Here is a 20,530-nt window from a genome sequence, read left to right as displayed (position 1 = left end):
CAATCCTTATGCAGCCAGTCCCTGCTATGAATGGTGTGAAAATGTTGCTCATTGGGTCAGTTGGTGTACGCATTTCAGTGGGCTTGGCAGACTGATATGTAATAGCAACACTGGCTCGGTGAGGAAAGCAACGGGAAACTACCTAACTCCTCATTTCCCTAGTACGCCTCTTCAGTGATGTCTAGGCCATCTATGGCAGCTGATGGCAGAGCTGTTGAGGATCCCACCAGCGGAATCGCTGACGGACTGAACATACATACAGCTCGTTCTGCACTGGACTTAAGAGCCCAGTGCCTTTCTAAATCCTCCGAGATGCGTGTCTGGTGCCATGTCTTGTAAGCAGCTTTCTTTTCCCTAGTTACCTGCTGCACATCATCGTTCCACCACCAAGCCTGCTTGTCAATAAGGCGTCGATTTGGTTTGGTGACATCTACAGTGGATGTCGCACATGTCTTGATGGATTCAGACAGTGTGTTCCAGCCATCTTCTACAGAAGACATTGTGGTATTTGAAATCGACGTTATCAATGCTTCTTTGATGATAGTTCGTTCTAATAGTCTCCACCATTTAATGCGTTCAATCTTCGTGCTGGGCCTCACAGATACATAATCTATATGGACTGCGTCATCTAGTACAAGTAGTCGGTGTTGAGGAGCAACGCTGTCATAAGGGATCACTTTCGTATCCTTGATCATCGCAAGGTCTTTTCATCGCGTCATCCAGTAGTCAATTTGGGACATATGGCTTCCACTATAGTAGGTGATAAGGTGTGAATTCCGCTTTCTAAGAAACGTGCTACTTACAAACAGATCCAACGCTTCAGCAAATTCTAGGATTCGAATGCCATCATTGTTACGGCAACCATATCCATGGCCTCCAGGGTTTCGTTCAAATGCATCCCTTTCATGACCAACATGCCCATTTAGAACTGCAACAATGAAAAGAATTCCGCTATCATCAACAGCTTCAATGCGTGATTCGAGATCGTTCCAAAATTTGTCTTTCTCTTCTTTAAGGCAGCCAGTCTGTGGGGCATAGCTTGTCACAATTCGAATAAACTGGTCCCCAAGTTGATCTGTATTGATATCAGAGGGTCGCTGATGCGTGCTACTTCAGAGACGCTGTCGCGAATCCACTGGTTTACAATCACACCTACACCATTTGCACTTTCCTTACCATTATAGATTAGGTTGTAGTATTCTTCGATATCTCGGCTTCGGCCTGTCATTGTCCCAATGACAGTGGCTAGTCTGATATGATTTGATGTCTTTTGGACTAGCTTTTTCTAGCTTCTAGCTTCTTCAGCCGACGTCGAAGAGACGTCGGTAGCCCTCGTCCATTTTCACATCGTTCGGGCGAAAACGGTGCACGCCATTTAAAGGCGACGCCCTACAATTTATATCCGAATGAAGAGGAGTCAACTGCATGTTGATACGACAAAAAATACCTCAACCGACGTGTCGCTCCGCCAGTCGTCCAGGGCATTTTATAGCTACTACCAAGGTTTCTTCAGGCCGTCCCTAACATGGGGAACAGGCCGTCTTCTGCAGCCATTCCTAACATGGAGTACAGACGCTGCACGGTGGTTTTCAGTGGCATTTTCTCCAACTGAGGTACCACCACCCTCCCAAAGGAGCTCCTCCACCCAAAGCCGTTGGCTCCTTCAGAGTGTTCAGGCTATTTCCCGCCGCCCAATACTCGGAGTAGAGACGCTGGCTGCGCAGTCTACTCTATTACTGTGGCAAGACGAAACCTGGGCAGACTATCATAGAACAGTCAAACTACAGACACAGAAATGCATGCTAATGTTTCAGGATGAATCAAGTCACGTCTCTCCTGCCTCGGTCAACCGAAGCTGGAAGAGAGGGAGGCTACAAAATTAATAATTTACCTGTACATTAAATAGACAGTTCGAAATTGGACATATTTGAGTAGAAACATTTACGGAAAATTATTACACTGGCGGAAAAAACTATCCAAACACCAAGGAGGGGTTGTGCTAGATTAACGAACGTTGGTAAGCGTGCTGAAATATGGCGTTCATTCAAAATTTCCTCAAATCGCATTAGCGTGGCGCTAGTAGCGGCTCCATGACGTTGCACATCTCGTTTGCTTTAAATACGGGCTGTACTGTGCGAGAGTGTTAGTTACCAGTGAGAATGGACGAAGTGACTGTGAGTGGGTCAAAAATGCCTTTACGACGAAGACGCCAGTATCAACAGCTCACTGCGGTGAAGGTGGATTTTCCGTCCGCGCTATTGCAGAACGACTTGGCAGGAATGTCTCCACTGTGCATGCGTGCTGGCAGCAGTGGTTACGATAAGGTATGCTCGCAAGAAGACCGGGCTTCGGACGTTCCCGTGGCACCACTGAGAGGGAGGACCGCCGTATTCGGCGTATGGCTATGGTACAGCGGAATGCGCCTGCAGCAGCAATTCGAGCGGCAGTTGGCACCACAGTGACACAAGGACCTGTTTGAAATCGGTTACTTGAAGGACAGCTCCGAGCCAAATGCCCTGTGTAGTGCATTCCACTTACCCCAAACCACCGCCGCCTGCGACTTCAGTGGTGTCAAGCGAGAGCTCATTGGATGATGGAGTGGAGGTTCGTTGTGTTTTCCGATGAAAGCCGGTTCTGCCTTGGTGCCAGTGATGGCCGTGTGTTGGTTAGGAGGAGGAGGCCAGGTCAGCGCCTGCATTTCACCTGTCTGCGGCGTCGACACACTGGACCTACACCGGGAGTTCTGGTCTGGGGAGCAATTTTCTATGACAGCAGTAGCACTCTCATGGTTATCCCACGCACCGTGACTGTAGATGTGTACGTCCATCTGGTGATTCGACCTGTTGTGTTATATTCATGAAAGGCATTCCCGGGGGTGATTTCCAACAGGATAATGCACGCTCCCATGCTGCTGTTGTAACCCAACGTGCTCTACAGAGTGTCGACATGTTGCTTTGGCGTGCTCGATCCCCGATCTGTCCCCAATTGAGCAAGTATGGGACATCACTGGACAACTCCAGCATCATCCATAACCGGCATTAATCATTCCTATATTGACCAACCAAGTACAACAGGCATGGAACTCCATCCCACCAGCTGACATCCAGCACCTGTACGAAACAACGCATGCAGGTTTGCATGCCTGCATTCAACAGTCGAATACACCGGCTATTAATGGACCAGCATGGCACACTTGCGATGGCTTTTCTCGCGCGGATATTAACCTGTACTCTTGTACCTTAATCAATTAAATATGTTATCTCGACAAATATATTGCCCAAATTTCCATATTCTACATTCCTTATTTCATGGTGTTTGGATATTTCTTTCCGCCAGTGTAATTTCTTAAGTATCATCTCTGTATGGGGTAATAACCACGAGGTTTTGTAACCATGTATGTTCAAAACACAAATTATGAATCACATGTAACGAACAGCATAGAGTCAAAGTCAGTAATAAGTCATCATCATCACCATCAACATCTGTTTACCCTCCAGGTTCGGTTTTTCCCTCGGACTCAGCGAGGGATCCCACCTCTACCGCCTCAAGAGCAGTGTCCTGGAGCTTCAGACTCTTGGTCGGGGGATACAAGTGGGGAGAATGACCAGTACCTCGCCCAGGCGGCCTCACCTGCTATGCTGAACAGGGGCCTTGCGGTGGATGGGGAAGATTGGAAGGGATAGACAAGGAAGAGGGAAGGAAGCGGCCGTGGCCTTAAGTTAGGTACCATCCCGGCATTTGCCTGGAGGAGAAGTGGGAAACCACGGAAAACCACTTCCAGGATGGCTGAGGTGGGAATCGAACCCACCTCTACTCAGTTGACCTTCCGAGGCTGAGTGGACCCCGTTCCAGCCCTCGTACCACTTTTCAAATTTCGTGGCAGAGCCGGGAATCGAACCCGGACCTCCGGGGGTGGCAGCTAATCACGCTATCCACTACACCACAGAGGCGGACTAGTAATAAGTACGGTCGAAAATAATTATAATTTTAGTATCTTGTTCTGCTTTAATATCTGTTCAGTTTAGTTAGGGTTCTTTACACATTGTACATTTCCTAGTTAGTAATATTTCTGTTCATTGATGTGTACAACGTAGTGTATTCTTTTCAAATTATGTTTGTTTGTTGTTTGTTGGTTTATTAGTTAGTTTGTTTTGGCTGTAATAGGTGTATGCCTAATTGTCAATACAGTGAATACTCTCTCCTCAGTTTTTGACGATCCGGAAGAGGGGGAGGGGAGTATAATAATTTAGTTTTACGTCGCAATGACACGGACAGGTCTTATGGCGACGATGGGATAGGACAGGGCTAGAACTGGGAAGGAAGCAACTGTGGCTTTAGTTAAGATAAAGGTCCAAATTTTTCCTGACATGAAAATTAGAAAGCACGGAAAATCCTCTTCAGAACTGCCGACAGTGAGGTTCGAACCAATCACCTCCCGAATGCATGCAAACAGCTACGGAGACCCAAACTCACAACCAGCTCACTCAGTAGACATAATATAAATTATCGCGATAGATTTGGTACTGATAGGTCTAGGTCGTGACTGGGTGATTCCAAAACTCCAAACAATAATTATCTGCTAAGGACTGTTAAACTATGAAAGATACAGAGAGTTCTTCTACCGGTCATGTCAGAATTAACTACATTTTCGAATCTTAGAAATGATGTTACAGAATAGCTCTTAAAGCACAGTTGAAAATGTGACACACTAGGGACTCGAATCTGAACCTGAAACTTGCTTAAAAGTCCATTTACAAAATAAAGCATCCAGGAACTTATAGCAATAAAACGATTGCGAGGCGAAACATAGTTTGTAATAATATGTTCTTAAGAAATCATCTGACATCGGTTTGTAAACTGTATTTCGCATAACTCAATGAGATTCCCGTATCACAATAAGCTTAAACAGATTACAGCCCGTCGTATGGGGTACTTCACATATTTACGTGAGTCACTTCAAATGTAATGACGTAACCATGTATATGAGACTCCTACTATGACCTATAGTTCTTACTATACATAAAACGACAAATTGACTGACCTGGAAGTACGAGAGTGGATTGGCGGGTGGCACATTTGGATCCACTAGCTCCATATTGTGTAACCATGGTAACAGGTACTGTAGAAGGAGCTGGCGCACTTCTGGCCGTGCTGTTTGGAACCGGTGAGTGATTTCTGAAACAAACACAGTCGTTAGAAGCTTTTCCCACGTCTATCAAGGTAAACATTTAACACACACTGCATCTATCTTCATGTTAAATTACGTTATGCCATGCCATGTCGTGTTATGTTACTTTCTCGCATTATTAAGCTATACAGTAGATAACTAGTGAGCCGTATCCTCCCGGCCCATAATAATAATTGGAATATTATTTGACCAAATATGTGAAATTTACTCATAAAAGTTATAGTCTAATATGTTAAAGCATTGTATCCCAAGATAGTTGATACCGGATGTTGAGCAAGACAGTAAGTCGCTGGATATTGCTTCATATTTCCGTATGACCGTGAGAAAAGATAGCGTACCCAGGCGTTGGCAAGGATCGACACGTGTATCAGATGCTGACCAAGCAAGATATTTCAGCCAATGGGAACTTAGGGATTTGGCAAACTTGGAGCTACATCGCGCCAAATCTTAATTCCAGGATGACCAACGTGCTCTGTGGATAATGTCAGTTTTTGTAGGTAATCGGTTTTCCACAGTTTCTGAAGTCAGATATATTTGGAAATGCATTATAAAAATTAGAGGAAGAGATTTGCTAGTGTTTGAGCTGTGTTCTGTAAATATATCACAATAAGTATTGTATCATCATAGATGACGAACTCTCTGATTGGTGGGTGGTTCAGACACCCGGGAACCCCAGCATTATTGGCGTCACCGAAGCCTCCTCAGTAACCCTAGCTCTGGAGAGCGTCATTCCGTGATTAAAATTTGAACAGTGCGGATGCATTAACTCTGTGACTGGTGTTATTCCAGTAATAGTAACTGGTTCTCATTGATACTTCAAATTGTGCAGTCGCAATATTTACTGTACTTGGGTAAATGAAATAGTATAATTCTGGCAGAGCTTACTTTCAATTGATAAAGACGGTGTTCAGTGACCGCTGAGTAACAAGTGTAGTGGAAACGTGCTAGTGTTTCACTATTTCGCGACGGGCGCGTATTCGCGTGGAACTTTCGTACCGAACCGTGTGCTGCTTTTTAAACTGTATTTTTACCCTTTAAGTGAAGTGTGTAATATATATGTGAATCAGTGTGTTTAGCTGATCTGGTAAAGAGAAGGGTATTTCGGCTCGCAGCAGTAAGCAGCGAAGAGATTATCAACTATAGTCTTCTGTGTTACAGTGAATTATTTTCCAGCAAGATTATGGATACGCCTGCAGAGGAAGGAAGTGCTTTCACACATGTTAATGCTGTGATTAATATGGAGTAGATCCCAAAAGCAGTGGGGATGTAAGCTGCTATCCTGGTTTCCCGAGAGTCATGTAAAGTAAGACGCATGTATTATTTATGGCATGATATGTACGTTATGTTAAGGTACTAGGGCAGTGTAGATAGAATTTTTATTTTCATGTAGAGTAAGCCTGACGGCATGTATTTGTTTAATTTTGTTATTATGATAGATTCGGATACGAGATTAATGCATGTTTATTTTATTTTCATTTTGCTTTATGAGTAGATGTTTGGGAAAATGAGGGATTGATAGGATTAGTTGTTGTTTATTTGTGTATATTACTTAGCGTAGAATATTCCGAGTTTTCCTTATATATATGCTAGAAGGGCTAGATCGACAGGTTCATTTTTATATTACGTCAAACACGTATCAATTCATTTTATTTCGGTTATTTAGAGAGACAGGTATAGCTATTTTGCATGATGCATGGTTTTACAGAAGCTGCCAGAAGGAGCTGCAGAACGTCGTTGTCAAAATAAGATCTTTGAAGTTAAGTTGGATTCTGTTTGCCTGATGGTCTGCCAAGGACTTGAACTGTGTCTCATTAGGTGGAAAGGCCAGTGGGATTCATGAGGAATATTGAGATAATAATTGCATGCTGAATTATAATGTATTGGTGCAGCCGATTGTATGCCTGACAAGATAAAGAGTATTGTGCAGATGTGTGTGCCTGCCTAGTGTCTTCTGAGTATATTGTGATCAGAATGGACAGTGTTAATTCCAGACTATTGAGTCTGATGTTGTTAAATGGCCCAAGCATGCTAAGAAGAAATGAATATAAGTGAGTTTCCGTGTAGTTGATGAAAGGCGTTATCTCATGACAAGCTGATTCCTGGCCTGTGTTTATATGTGTGAAAGAGACAGTATTTCCTTGTGGCGGCCTCGGGAGACAAAATCCAATCTTTAGCATAGTGGAGTTCAACATTTCTTTACAGCTCGTAATCTACCCGGAAGTACATGGCGGATGACCGCGCTGTTGAGCGCTCAAACGCAGCAGAAGGAGGCAATGTTGCCCATTGCTTTCTTCATGATATCAAGAGTTATTATTATGTTTTTCCCTTACAGGATGATGTTTTACATTATTCTTTTGTGATTGTATACCTTGTCTCGTTGTTTGTTAAGGGAACAGCCCGAGCGCTGATGTATTGTTGGTTTATCTAGTTCTGTCTAGATCTTTTGCTGTGAACCGGGATTCACATTAGAATCAGTGTAGCATTTAAGACTTTACTCGATATCCGATGTATATATATGTTTAGTTTGTTTACTTGAATTGCTGTAAATATAGTACAGGATTTGCCCCTAGTATTTTGCATAACTTACATAGAATCCATTGCGTCTTAATTATTTTTCTTTTCGTCGTAACTTTTCTGTGTAATGTAACTTTTATTTAATTGTAAATTCGGCGACTCTCGGGAGTAACTTAACTTTGAAACTGTATCGTTGGGATGCGATAGTGTGAAACTCCATACGGAAATACCACATGGCAGTGTTTGCGTACACTTGTTGCCATACAACATAAACATTGGACTAAAAGAAGAAATTCAGTCTTGATTTATATAAATGTTCTTTGTTGAACTTGTTTTGTTAATGTCAAATTTGTATAATCATTCAATTAACGTTTCTAATTTCGATTTATTTCAATACTTTGAGTTCATTTTGTTGTTACAAATTATTATTTTTCTTGATTTAATTATTTTCGTGTGATTTGATCGGGGATATTTATTAATAAATCCATCTTAACCCCTATGATTGTTTCTCATTCGTGTTATACCTCCATTTCCTGTCATTGATTACTATTTTAGAGCAGAACTTCGACTTTTATCCTGACCCAATCGACAACCAACCCACTCTCTGCCCAACCCTGAGTTAGTCGGATGTTCATACAGGAATGGAGGCATCGTCCTAGAGGGTATTTACCCCTGGGTACGGTACACTAGAATGATAAGAGTAAAAAGTCGTACGCTGGGATATTAATCACTAAATACTGACAGGGTTTGCCAAATCCCTTTGTAGTATCCATGTACGAGTTTCAGAAGCTTAGTGTTCGAGGGATAATACTGAATAGGACGGAAATTTCAGCTTAAACAATATTTATTTTAGTAATATTCGCTGCCCATAGCAGCAGTTATACGTGATTATGATTCTTGGTAAAGAAATGAAGCATAAATGTGCACGACAATAAGCACGCTAGGAATATAATTCATTTATGTTTTTGGAAGTCAATCAACTCTAAATCTTCAATGTTCGATTAAGTTTGATAATAGCAATGAAGGTCGACATCAATGTTTTTGAGCACAATTCGCTCACAAAACTGTTTGGTAAATCGCTATAAACGAAAGAAGTATACGTCTAAAGGCGAACCATCGAAGTCACAATTCGAGGAAGATTGTTATCTCCATGTGGATATCCGCAAATGAAAACAAATTTTGTTGATGGAGTTCAAATGAATCAAGAATCAGACAACATTTCGTTTCGCCATTGGGAGAAAGACTACAGTATTATCCTGCCATTGTTGAAGAATACTCTTGTCCTCTCTGCTATATTTTGAACGCGTAATACGTACTTTTCAAAATCGAATCAGGTTTTGTTGAACATGATGATATAGGATGAAATGTGCTGCTCCGGACTAACAGTAATAAAAAAAAAAAAAAAAAAAGAATGAACTGAATCATTCTCAAAATGTCCTTACTTTAATGCAGGCCTACATTTACTTTTACACGGTATATTTATGAAGACCCATAAACATGCATAATTACCACTACGCGTAGTACAATAAAGATTGTTTACGGCTGAAATATCCGACATACTGTATTCAATCTTATTAAAAATGTCGGTCAGGTACTTCTTGAACGTAGTATTAGAATTGTGACGGCAAGGGGCCTATCAATTACACGAACTTCCTCTTTCTTTACCCAATACCTCATCCTCCTATGAATAATAATAATAATAATAATAATAATAAAAATCATCATCATCATCATCATTCATCATAACCATAATCATATGCATTTGCATAAGAAAGCGAACAAGCAAGATGTCAACAACTATAGAGGTATATCCCTTTTGTCACTGGTTTATAAGATATTTTCAACAATATTACTGAACAGGAAATAATCAACACTTGACAGTCATTTGGGTGAATAACAGAGTGAATTTAGAAAAGGCAGATCTTGCTCAAAACAGATATTCAACAAGTCCGTAATCCGTCACAGATTAATGAACTCTAAATACATATTAGTAAAACTTACATAATTTAAAAAGGCTTTTGATTCTGTTGATAGGGAAACTGTAGATAAAATTGTCCGAGAATTCGGAGTTAAAACTAAATTGGCAAACTTAGTCTGTGAAACCCTCACAGACACCATATTAAAAGAAACATTTATGGGTTAAATATCTAAACCATCCAGAATAAATACAGGTGTAAGGCATGGTGATGGTTTATATCCATTCCTCTTCAACTGCGTCCTGGAGAAAGAATTTGGAAGGAAAAATTGAAATAACACAGGCTGTCACCAATAACACTGGGAAGAAAGAACAGAGGCGTTGAAATAAACAGTCTAACATTTGCAGATGATTTCGCCATACTTCCAGGAAAGCTGACGAAGCAGAAATACGAGTTACTCTCTTGGAATAGATAGCCAACAGAACAAGATTAAGAATTTCCGTATAAAAATTCAATTTTATGACAAATATTAAAAAAAATGCTCCAGAATTTATCATACCAGAAATTGGTCGAATAAGGAAGGTAAAAAAATGCAGACAATTCAGAAGACTGTTTGGAAAAATCTGCTATAGAATGATGATGATGCTTGTTTTTTTGCTAGTGGCTTTACGTCGCACCGACATAGATAGGTCTTATGGCGACATGGGATAGGAAAGGCCCAAGAGTTGGAAGGAAGCGGCCGTGGCCTTAATTAAGGTACAGCCCCAGCATTTGCCTGGTGTGAAAATGGGAAACCACGGAAAACCATCTTCAGGGCTGCCGACAGTGGAATTCGAGCCCACTATCTCCCGGGATGCAAGCTCACAGCCGCTCGCCTCTTACCGCATGGCAAACTCGCCCGGTTGCCTGTTGTTTATAGGGGCCTAACATCTAGGTCATCGACCCCTAATGGTAAGAAATGTAATGACAATTTAAAAGTCCAAAATCATCCACTGACCAGAATTCAAAACGTGATGACGAAGAATGAATGGATGGATATGAATTTCAAACAACCAGTGGATCCGACCCGCAATGCCCAACATTCCCAGAACCTAGCGTTAAACAATAGTATTACTGACCAAGGGACTGCTTCTAAAGCACCATACTGAATCGGTGATGGTTGTAGTCTAAAGGGGTCCAAAATCCAGGTTATCGGCTCCTCATAATGGCACTTATCGCTAGGAAAGTAGAACCATGGAATTTGTCATGTTGCTGTACTAATCAACCGTAGCGTAGACTCGCGGTATTCCACACTACTACTCACAGGTAATGTAATGCGCACATGTAACACAGACCTATGGTGTTTCTCACATTGCGGCACCATTTACGGGCAACACAAACCTATGGTGTTCATCACATAAGTGTACTAACCACAGGGACTCGTACTATCCCGTGGTGTTCCCCATATAGTGGATACTAATCATAGGCAAGGCAGAACCATGGAGTCACTCATACAGTGGTACTAATCACAGGTACTGTAAAAGCCGACAGCACACACTGTTGCTACTAATCACAAACCTATTGTGTACCTAACATAGTGGTACTACGCGCAAGTAAAAGCGACCCATGGTGTTCCCCGCGTGGTAGTACTAATTACAAGTAGTCTCGTGGTTCTAATTCGATCATCCCTTGGTCGCCCCTTTTAGTCGCCTCTTACGACAGGCAGAGGATACCGTGGGTGTATTCTTCGTCTGCGTCCCACACCCACAGGGGGTTGTGTGTTTGGCCCGTGTGAGCTATTTTATTTCGCTCAAGTCCACCGGCAAGTCGGTTAGGAACCCCCTACGCGCCACCTGGGACGCGCCACGTGGGAGTATCACCTCTCCCCCTGCTCCACTAGCGTATTAGGTTCGTGGGCCTTAAGAATAAAAAGAAAAGGTTGCACATACCAGGCCATCAACAAAAGGCAAGCAGGAGGAACACTCGCACTCCTAGAAATTTCTGGAAGCCTAAGTGGGCTTAAGGCCCACTGACACAGAGGATAATCCCATACTAAAAAGGGTGACGAAAGGAGGAACATGTAAATCCGAGACAAGATCTTCAAAATTTAAAGGTTGAAAACTTTAGTTACCCAACTGAAAGGTTGAATGGGAGACGACAGAGGGTCACCACTCGCGTTCCCTTACATTATGTATTTCCCCGTAGGGAATAAAACTACAGTTCTAGGACTTCGCCGTTAATCCTACATTTAAACCACCAAATTACAAAATTACATTTTAAAACGGATTAAACCTTCCCCTCAAACTACCCGCAGGCACTATCACATGATTGGGTGATCGCTGGATATTCTTCAAGCAGGCCGCGCCCCTGCCTCCCTCGCCCTCCGTCAAGTCGCACTCTCAAGGACTGGAGCAATTCAGACAAAACGACCCTAAGGTGCCCTGCTTTTATAGTTCCGTAAGCGAAGCTTCCAGATTAAATTGAACTACACTTTGCTGATAGGCGGAATTCCCAAACACAACCCCAGGTTTGATTGGCTAGCGATCTTATTTACAAGCATATGATAGATAGATTGCAATAGAGGAGGAACCAGCTAAGGTGTTGACAACTTCGGTACACTAAAAAACTCCTTAGAAAAAGGTTTAACAATAATAAAAATGAAATTTCTCAAGCTACTAGTTTGTTTTTAGCCCATGAGATGTCATGAGTAAAGCTCATCTCCATTGGCATATATGGCCGTAGAGAAGGCGCGCAGTTTAAATAGCAGGGAAAGGTGTACCCCTGGTACAATAATAATAATAATAATAATAATAATAATAATAATAATAATAATAATTTCATCATAATCAGTTTCAAGTTCGACGTTCCGTTTTACTCTACCAACTAGCAGAGAAATCGGAATTCCTCTGGGCAACCAACTGCCGAGAGCAGAGTTTCTACTTAATTATGTCCAGTAATCACCACATGTGTTACCACAGATACTTCATATCGTGACATCGTACGACATGGAGTGTTAAAGGGACATTTTTCCGCCTAGCAAGAAACCGCGTTTCTCTGCCAAGCTTCGTAGTAGTGGTGATTATTGTTTTAAGTGGATGTACAACTGGGCAACCATCCTCTACTAACACTACTCAGAGGGAAAAAGGAAAAGGTCTGACACTTCGAATAATCAAGGTGTCGACAAAAGAAAGTCAAGGGCCACGGAGAGCAAGAATATAAAATACTCCCTCTAGGCCTCGCAAACCTAATACCGTTGGCATCGGAGGAGAACAAAAGTTGAACAAGGGAGGTCGGATCCGAAAGATGAAAGTGAGGAGCCTGGTACAAGTAAGTGGAAGCAAGGGGAACCGAGATCGCCAACCCATGCTCCCAAGTTGAGAGACTGTGCGCCTTCTTTTACTTACCTAGTACGACAGGCAAGGGATACCTTGTGTGTATTCTACCGCCCCCAACCACAGGGAGTTCTGCCGCATTTCGTTCTGCGATCCTGGGGTCCGTAGGTAGACAACTACTAATCCACAGATGGAGTGGTGTATGTAGAAGTTAAGGTAATTCACACAATTATAGGTTTTCTTACGTTATTTATTGAATTTCCCATGTGGTTTGCCTCAGCAACACCTTCCTCAACATGAAACTCGAAGACTCAACAATAATCCTACGTTTAGGGGACGAAAGTCTTTACGAAGTATTTAAGGAATTCAAAACACCATATTAATAGTGTTCCGAGGTATCTGTGGAACAGCAGAGGTGAAAGAAGGTGCGGGCTGGAATGGGTCTAACTACAAGTCCGAAAGATGAATTTTAAAATTTAAATAAAGGTTATATTTTCAACAGATAACAACATTTAACAATTTTCACTAAGTGAAATAATAAAGGAAATCAGGTACAATGCAACTTTACAAAAGAAAGCACCAATTAAGGGGTCTTTACAAATTCTGGGCGACGAGCCCCAATTCGTCAATCCTTGAGCTCTCAGCTCACAACTACCAAATACCAAAGAGCAGAACGCCTCCAATTACATGGAGCACCAGCTCCCAGCAATCAAAATGTCATGCCTCCCCGAGGCACTTTTCCAAAATACCAGAAAGAGCTAACCCGCTCTCCATCTTTCAAGCCTATTAAGAGGCCACAACAAACTTTACATCTAACTGCCCTCAAGGCACACTTAAAAAGAAACAGGGGTATCTTGTACCCAACCTACAGGGCCTTCGCATTAAGAAAAACAGGTTAAGTTACTGGCCCAAATACAGTGAGGACTGGAGGCGTTTACAAGCACTCCTAAAGACACCTTTTAAAACCTAAGTGGCGCTAGGCCGATTATACAGGGGCTAATCCCAAGCTAGGCAGGTGACTCGTATGAAAAATAGTAACACATTAAGGAAGTGTATAAACGGTTGTGAAAACGTAGTCACCTCAATTTCAAAATGAAGGGGGGCTCGAGAGGGTAAAGCACTCTCTATCCCCGAATTACAGTTCAAGAAATTGTAGTTTTTACATAGAGTGAAAAGGGATTTACATTTTAAAGAGATGGGTTACATATTAAAGGTTTCGAACCTTCCCCGAGAGTTAAACTGCTGAGCTAGCAAGAAATACAGATGTTAAAAGGCCATTACCTTGTTGAAGAACTGCTGCCTGAAGAACGAGGCGCTTCCCGCCCCCTGCTACATATTTACACACTGAGCAAGATGTTATAAGAGTGGCGCGGAGACAAGAAAATCAGCAGTTTTTATACCCTCGCGGAAAATTCGAGATCTTTCATGAATGATTACGACCCGCCCACAAAGTTTTATTGGATAACAGCAAGAACTTATACACAAGGCGATGAAGAAACACCTTATTGGTGGAAAATTAATTACAGAAATTCCTGATTGGCTACATTCAAAACAGGCGGAAGGAAAGGATTAATATTGCCAACCCACAAATGACAGAACAAAATTTAGTAAAGACAAAACTTATGAATACAAAATTTCTTCAAGAAAGTTCATTCCTTCACACTAGAGTGTATAATCATAGTATTTTGGTAGAGATCTCTGTTAGACAATGTCCACACTTCTTGATCAATGAAAAACAAAAGCAAATCAAAATCACACAATGACATCTTCTGATAAATAGTAGAGTTAGTTCCGTTGTTAAAGTTCCGCGTTTCTCCAGTAGGGAGGTATTTTAAGGCGGAAAATACAAATGTGCGGCGTAGAGGTGTACCAACCGGTACAAATAGCTTCAGAATGGTAGCCAACAATAGGACTTTCTTTTTACAACTTTCTCTACGTCGCACCAACACAAATAGGTTTTATGGCGACGATTGGATAGGAAAGGCCTAGGAGTCGGAAGGAAGCGGCCGTGGCCTCAATGTATAGCCCTAGTATTTGCCTGGTGTGAAAATGGAAAACCATCTTCAGGGCTGCCGACAGTAGGGATCAAACCCAGTATCTCCCGGATGCAAGCTCACAGCTGCGCGCCCCTAACCGCACGGCTAACTCGCCCGGTAAAGACAGGTCTTGTGGTGACGATGGGATAGGAGTGGGAAGGAAGGGGCCATGACCTTAATTACGGTACAGCCCCAGCATTTGCCTGGTGAGAAAATAGGAAACTAGGGAAACCTTCTTCAGGGCTGCCGACAGTGGGGTTCGAACCCAGTATCTCCCGAATACAAGCTCACAGCTGCGCGCCCCTAAACACACGGCCAACTTGCTCGGTAGGATCATTCCTGAAACGAATAATTTAATTCATATGTGTCCATTACTGGTCAGAAAAATAATTAAACAAGTTTTAAATAGGAGCAACTGAAAATATGAATATTAGTCTATTAACATTTCAAGGGTGATTGGATCCTCAATATCACCACCGAAACTTATGCAGTTATACGGAAACCTCAAAGACCTGTGTCGATGCCACAATGAGGCACACAATGCATGATGAGCAGTGACGTAGTTTGTATATGCTTTTCTCAGTGGGCCAGAAAGTGCTATTGCAGCACGACCAGATTCTTTCATAACATCCAAACGCACTGAAATCCATCACCTAGCTCCATCCATACCCCAGTGACTTCTCCACTGTCACAGTCATAATACTGAGACTGCGACTTCGGTAGAAGTTACATTTTTCTGTGGTCTGTGCCAGGAACCGAGCAGAGATACTGCATCCATCAAGAAATAGCAACAACTGGCATTCTCTGTGGATCCGTGGTAGAGTGTCGGCCTCTGGATCCCAAGATAGCGGGTTCAAACCCGGCAGAGGTAGTCGGATTTTTGAAGGGCGGAAAGAAGTCCATTCGATACTCCATGTCATACGATGTCGGCATGTAAAAGATCTCTGGTGATACATTTGGTATTTACCCGACAAAATTAATTAAATCTCAGCCATAGACGCCCAAGAGAGATCCGGTTTACTCGGTCTGCCATCTAGTAGGCCTAGAGTAAAACGGAACGTCGAAATTGACGAGCAGACAGCCAGATGGCGTCAAATCGAAATGTCTGCACGCGGTAGCCGAGGCCATACGATTATTATTATTATTATTATTATTATTATTATTATTATTATTATTAGTATTATTATTATTAATATTATTAACAACTGGCATTGAGAAAAGGAGCACAATTTATGTCTTTTTATTGTTCGCCAAAATGTACTCAGTAACGAGATCTCTAAATGTTGATGGTTCATGGCAAATTACCCCGCATTCATCACCAGTGTGACAAATTAAGACAAGGCTCCGGTAAGTGAAAATTTGACAGACTTCATAAAGACTGTAGCTTGTGATGTAAATGTCTTGTGCTGTTCGACGTAAACAAAGCTAATTTCACAAGATTTCCGGAACAAAGATAAGTAAATAACTGGCTAGGGTGAGTCACCTCGACACTAGATGCAGTAATTTATTCTCTCCCATCCCACCCTCACTGCTTCGCAAATTAAATTCTTGTTGGCACTGTGAATGTTGAGGCTTGGTAATGGATTGTCAAGCTGTTACTTAGCAAACAGTTCAGAGGGCGAGGTAGACAAATCAAATGAAGACAGACAGATATGTTATAACAGATTTGTGCGCATTCCACTTCACTAGTTATTGCTGATTAGTGATGGCGCAGTGCACAATGGTGAATATAACGGCCTTCTCTTTAGCTGATCATGGAACAAAATATTGTGACTGCTTTGTAGCCATACAGAGCGCACAAACAATTTAACTGCTGGTGGTGGTGATTGTTGATTCAAAACGAAATGCAACTGGGAAACCAACCTCTCCTAACACTAATCAGATGAAGGAGTAGGACTCCGACCCAAAAGAGAATAAGTGTATCTGAAATAACAAAACGGAATGGCCAAGGAGGTCTAGGAAACCTAATGGAATGGCTAAGTTTTATAGTGCATATAAATTCATATATATGTAAAATGCACATATTCTTGACATACGTGCGTATACAGTAAATGTATAATTGCAGTTATTATTATTATTATTATTATTATTATTATTATTATTATTATTATTATTATTATTATTATTATTATTATTATTATTATTTTGTCCAAAGCAACATGTACTGTATACATTGTGATATTCAAATCGTAAAACAATGCATAAAACATTCGCCGCCGGAACCCTTTACAAGGACAACATTAACAAGAGCATGACAATGTATGGACCTAAGTTTATTTTGGTGGCGCTTTGGTATCCGGTTCGGATCACAGAAATATAAAGTTTTAGGATACCTAAAGTAGTAGTCGTCTTGGTCTCTCCTCTACTCCTCTTACCGTCCATAACATTATCCATTATTCTTCTAGGTAACCTTTTCTCCTCCATTCGCCTCACGCGAAGCCGGTTTAAGCGTACAGCTTCATTTGTCGATTTCATTGCTCACTTAGTCTTTATCTCCTCATTCCGAGTACCCTCCTTACAATGATCCCTCCTATTTTTCCCAGCAATCATTCTCGATACGTTCATGTCTGTTATCTCTAGCATATGAATAAGATATCATGAGTCCACCCAGCTTTCACTCCTGTAGAGGAAAGTTGGTCTGAAAACAGACCGATGTAAAGATAGTTTCGTCCGGGAGCTGACTTTCTTCTTACAGAATACCGTTGATTGCAACTGCGAGCTCACTGCCTTAGCTTCATTGCACCTTGATTTACCTTGTTCCCCATGTATTGAATGTATCGCCGCATTACCGGGACAGCACTGAACAAGCGACGCGTGTCACAAGATAACGGCGCGGGTGACGTTGTGTTAGCATCGGACGTACTGTGTGTGATCATCATTTTTGGGTGCATACCTCTTGAATGCATGAAGGAATCCCGATCATTCTGTCACCACCATGTTTTGCTTGATGCAGTCTATGTTCAACATTTTAGCGATATTGAAATGAAATGGCGTATGGCTTTTAGTGCCGGGAGTGTCCGAGGACATGTTCGGCTTGCCAGATGCAGGTCTTTTTATTTGACTCCCATAGGCGACCTGCGCCTCGTGATGAAGACGACACATACACCCAGCCCCCATGCCAGCGAAATTAACCAATTATGGTTAAAAATCCCGACCCTGCTGGGAATCGAACCCGGGACCCCTGTGACCAAAAGCCAGCACGCTAACCATCTAGCGATGGAGCCCCGACAGCGATACTGTATACGATAGGAAGAAAGATACAGACATCGACGGTCACCTTGAGCCTCGAAATTCAACATTCACGCAGAATTAGTAAAGCAGTATTGTCATAAGTAATATGTTAGCTCCTCTTGTGGCGTGCATGCTTATTCAGCTTTGAAATGATACTTCAAACAACCCAATCGACAAGTCAGCTAGCAACAACGGGCACTGAGCTCACGCTAGCACTGCACATCCGAAGCGTCGTGTTGGGGAGAGGACAGAGGAGTGAATGGGCGTGTTTAAGACGAGTGGGGTATCAAGTCAAGGACAGTAGCTACGTAACGACATAACAATAACTGTTTTGTGGTTAATATTCACAGCAGCAGGCTGTTGTAGTGAGGTCTGTTTTCATTGTACACGTATGCACAGAAATTGTGTCCCGACGTAAACAATCAACACTGCTCCATTCCAGTACTGAAAAGGAGGGGGGGAAGTGAACGGGTAGTGTTGAAGACCACTCTAGTACCGAAAAGGAGGGAAGGGAGTAAACGTGTGGTGCTGAAAGCACAGTGCTTATATTGCTATCTATCCATCACCGTGCTTATTTCAGTCACAACTGTCTTGTAGCGGGCTTTCTACCTGCAGCAATGCGTTAAGCGAGTAGGTGGAGGAACACCATGCTCTGTTTATATCGGGACACCATTTCTGTGCATGCGTGTACAGTGTTTCAGTCCATAGTCGTCTGAGCAGAAGTCGCATGCATGTGGGGTAAGAGGTGCAGAGGGTCATGGCTGCTGCGAATACGCCAATCTCAAGGTTCAAGGCGTTACAAGAAACATCTGTTCCGCCCGCGGTGATTCTTGTGAACAATGGTGCTGCTTTGAAGTTTCAAACTGGTAGTACAATTGTGCTTGAGGTACACATTTACCGTAAGAACTGCATAATTAACAGTTTAATAATGAACACGCATCTATTTCAGAGAGCTCGCATTGTTTATAACGACTAATGTTGTAGTATAGTGTAGTACTATTTGCTACTCGTGCCGTACCTACAAGCTGCAGCGACTTATCGTGAGACGCGGATAGTACATTCCTTCTGTTGAAGATGTCGTGTCGAAAGGCTGCGAGGATTGGGTGAGTTGAAAGCCTAGGCCTAGAATGCCCAATATCACGAGCCGCAAGAAAACAGAATGTGTTGTCCTTGAACGTCCTATAAATGCCTTATCAGCAATAACATTAGGCTACAATGACTGACAATTGTTGGTAACTGAAGTGTGCTCCGTCTCTTCTGATGCCACTCATCTCCGCTAGACGGCATTCCTGCTGCAATTAAGAAAGGACGGGTACGCAACAGCAAGTTCTAAACAAACCGACATGAATTAAACATTGCACAAGAGCATGAGACGTGAATACAGACGAACAAGTCTCTCATTAATTTCTCCATGCAAGCGCTCCACATCAAGTTCCTTGTGGTCATTTTCTGGAACGATAAATATGCATTATTGAAGATTTAGGAGCCCCATCCATTCAGGAAGAACCCTCGCATAAATGCTAATGTGCAGAAAAAATATCTCTTTAGTTTACAGTAAACATTCATCTTACAGATCCAATAAAAAGCAGGAAATTTCATCCGTCAACTTCAAACGATTGTGTCCGTTCATTACCGAGTCAGGCCGCACGTCGGGTACATATTGCATTCCGAGAGTCGACAGGAATTCAATTTACAAAGGCTACACAGAGCGATGTTCACAAAGATCATTTACACAAGATGAACACACTCAAGTTCACTACAAATACCAACAGATAAAGGCATCTAACACGGAAACTGCACCACACAGCAGAGGAAGTTTTGGCCGAAATGGGGACAAGGTGCAGTGGAGGCGGTAAAGAGGAAGTACGACTAGGTAACCCCATCCTCTCTTAAGGCAAATTGAAAAAAAAAGGAAAAGAGAATGTGTAACACTTCAAAGAATGAAGGTATCGACAAAATACAGGGAAGGGCAATGAAGGGTGTGAAAATGAAAGACTCCGTTGGCTTCACAAATCTGACACCATCGGAATCGAAGGAGAGATGTCGCGTAGGAAAGGAGCCTGGCACAAGTGAGTGAAAGCAATGCCAGACTCAGCTAGGATACTTCAGGTTATTTTATATATAGTCGCGGGTCAATAATACTAATAATAATAATCGTATGGGCTCAGTTACCGTGTGCAGACATTTCAATTTGACGCCATCTGACTGTCTACTTGTCAATTTCGACGTTCTATTTTACTCTAGGCCCACTTGATGGCAGACCGAGTAAACCGATACTCTCTTGGGTGTCTATGGTTGAGATTTAATGAATTTTGTCGGGTAAACACCAAATGT

General features: G+C 42.3%; 1 protein-coding gene across 2 annotated transcripts in view; it reads right to left on the bottom strand.

The window, feature by feature from the left end:
• Positions 1–20,530, bottom strand: part of fry (Protein furry) — a 1,574,680-nt gene that overhangs the window by 343,549 nt on the left and 1,210,601 nt on the right. For both annotated transcript variants that reach the window (XR_011018272.1, XM_068227610.1), the window contains exon 26: positions 5,042–5,175. Coding sequence is in view for 1 of the 2 variants with exons in the window: in XM_068227610.1 (XP_068083711.1) it covers positions 5,042–5,175 (134 nt within the window). In the remaining variant the exon portion in view is untranslated. The remainder of the gene's footprint in view (positions 1–5,041; positions 5,176–20,530) is intronic.

The sequence above is a fragment of the Anabrus simplex genome, chromosome 5, assembly GCF_040414725.1.
Source record: "Anabrus simplex isolate iqAnaSimp1 chromosome 5, ASM4041472v1, whole genome shotgun sequence".
Classification (NCBI taxonomy): domain Eukaryota; kingdom Metazoa; phylum Arthropoda; class Insecta; order Orthoptera; family Tettigoniidae; genus Anabrus; species Anabrus simplex.
This window is presented reverse-complemented; position numbering and strand designations above follow the sequence as displayed.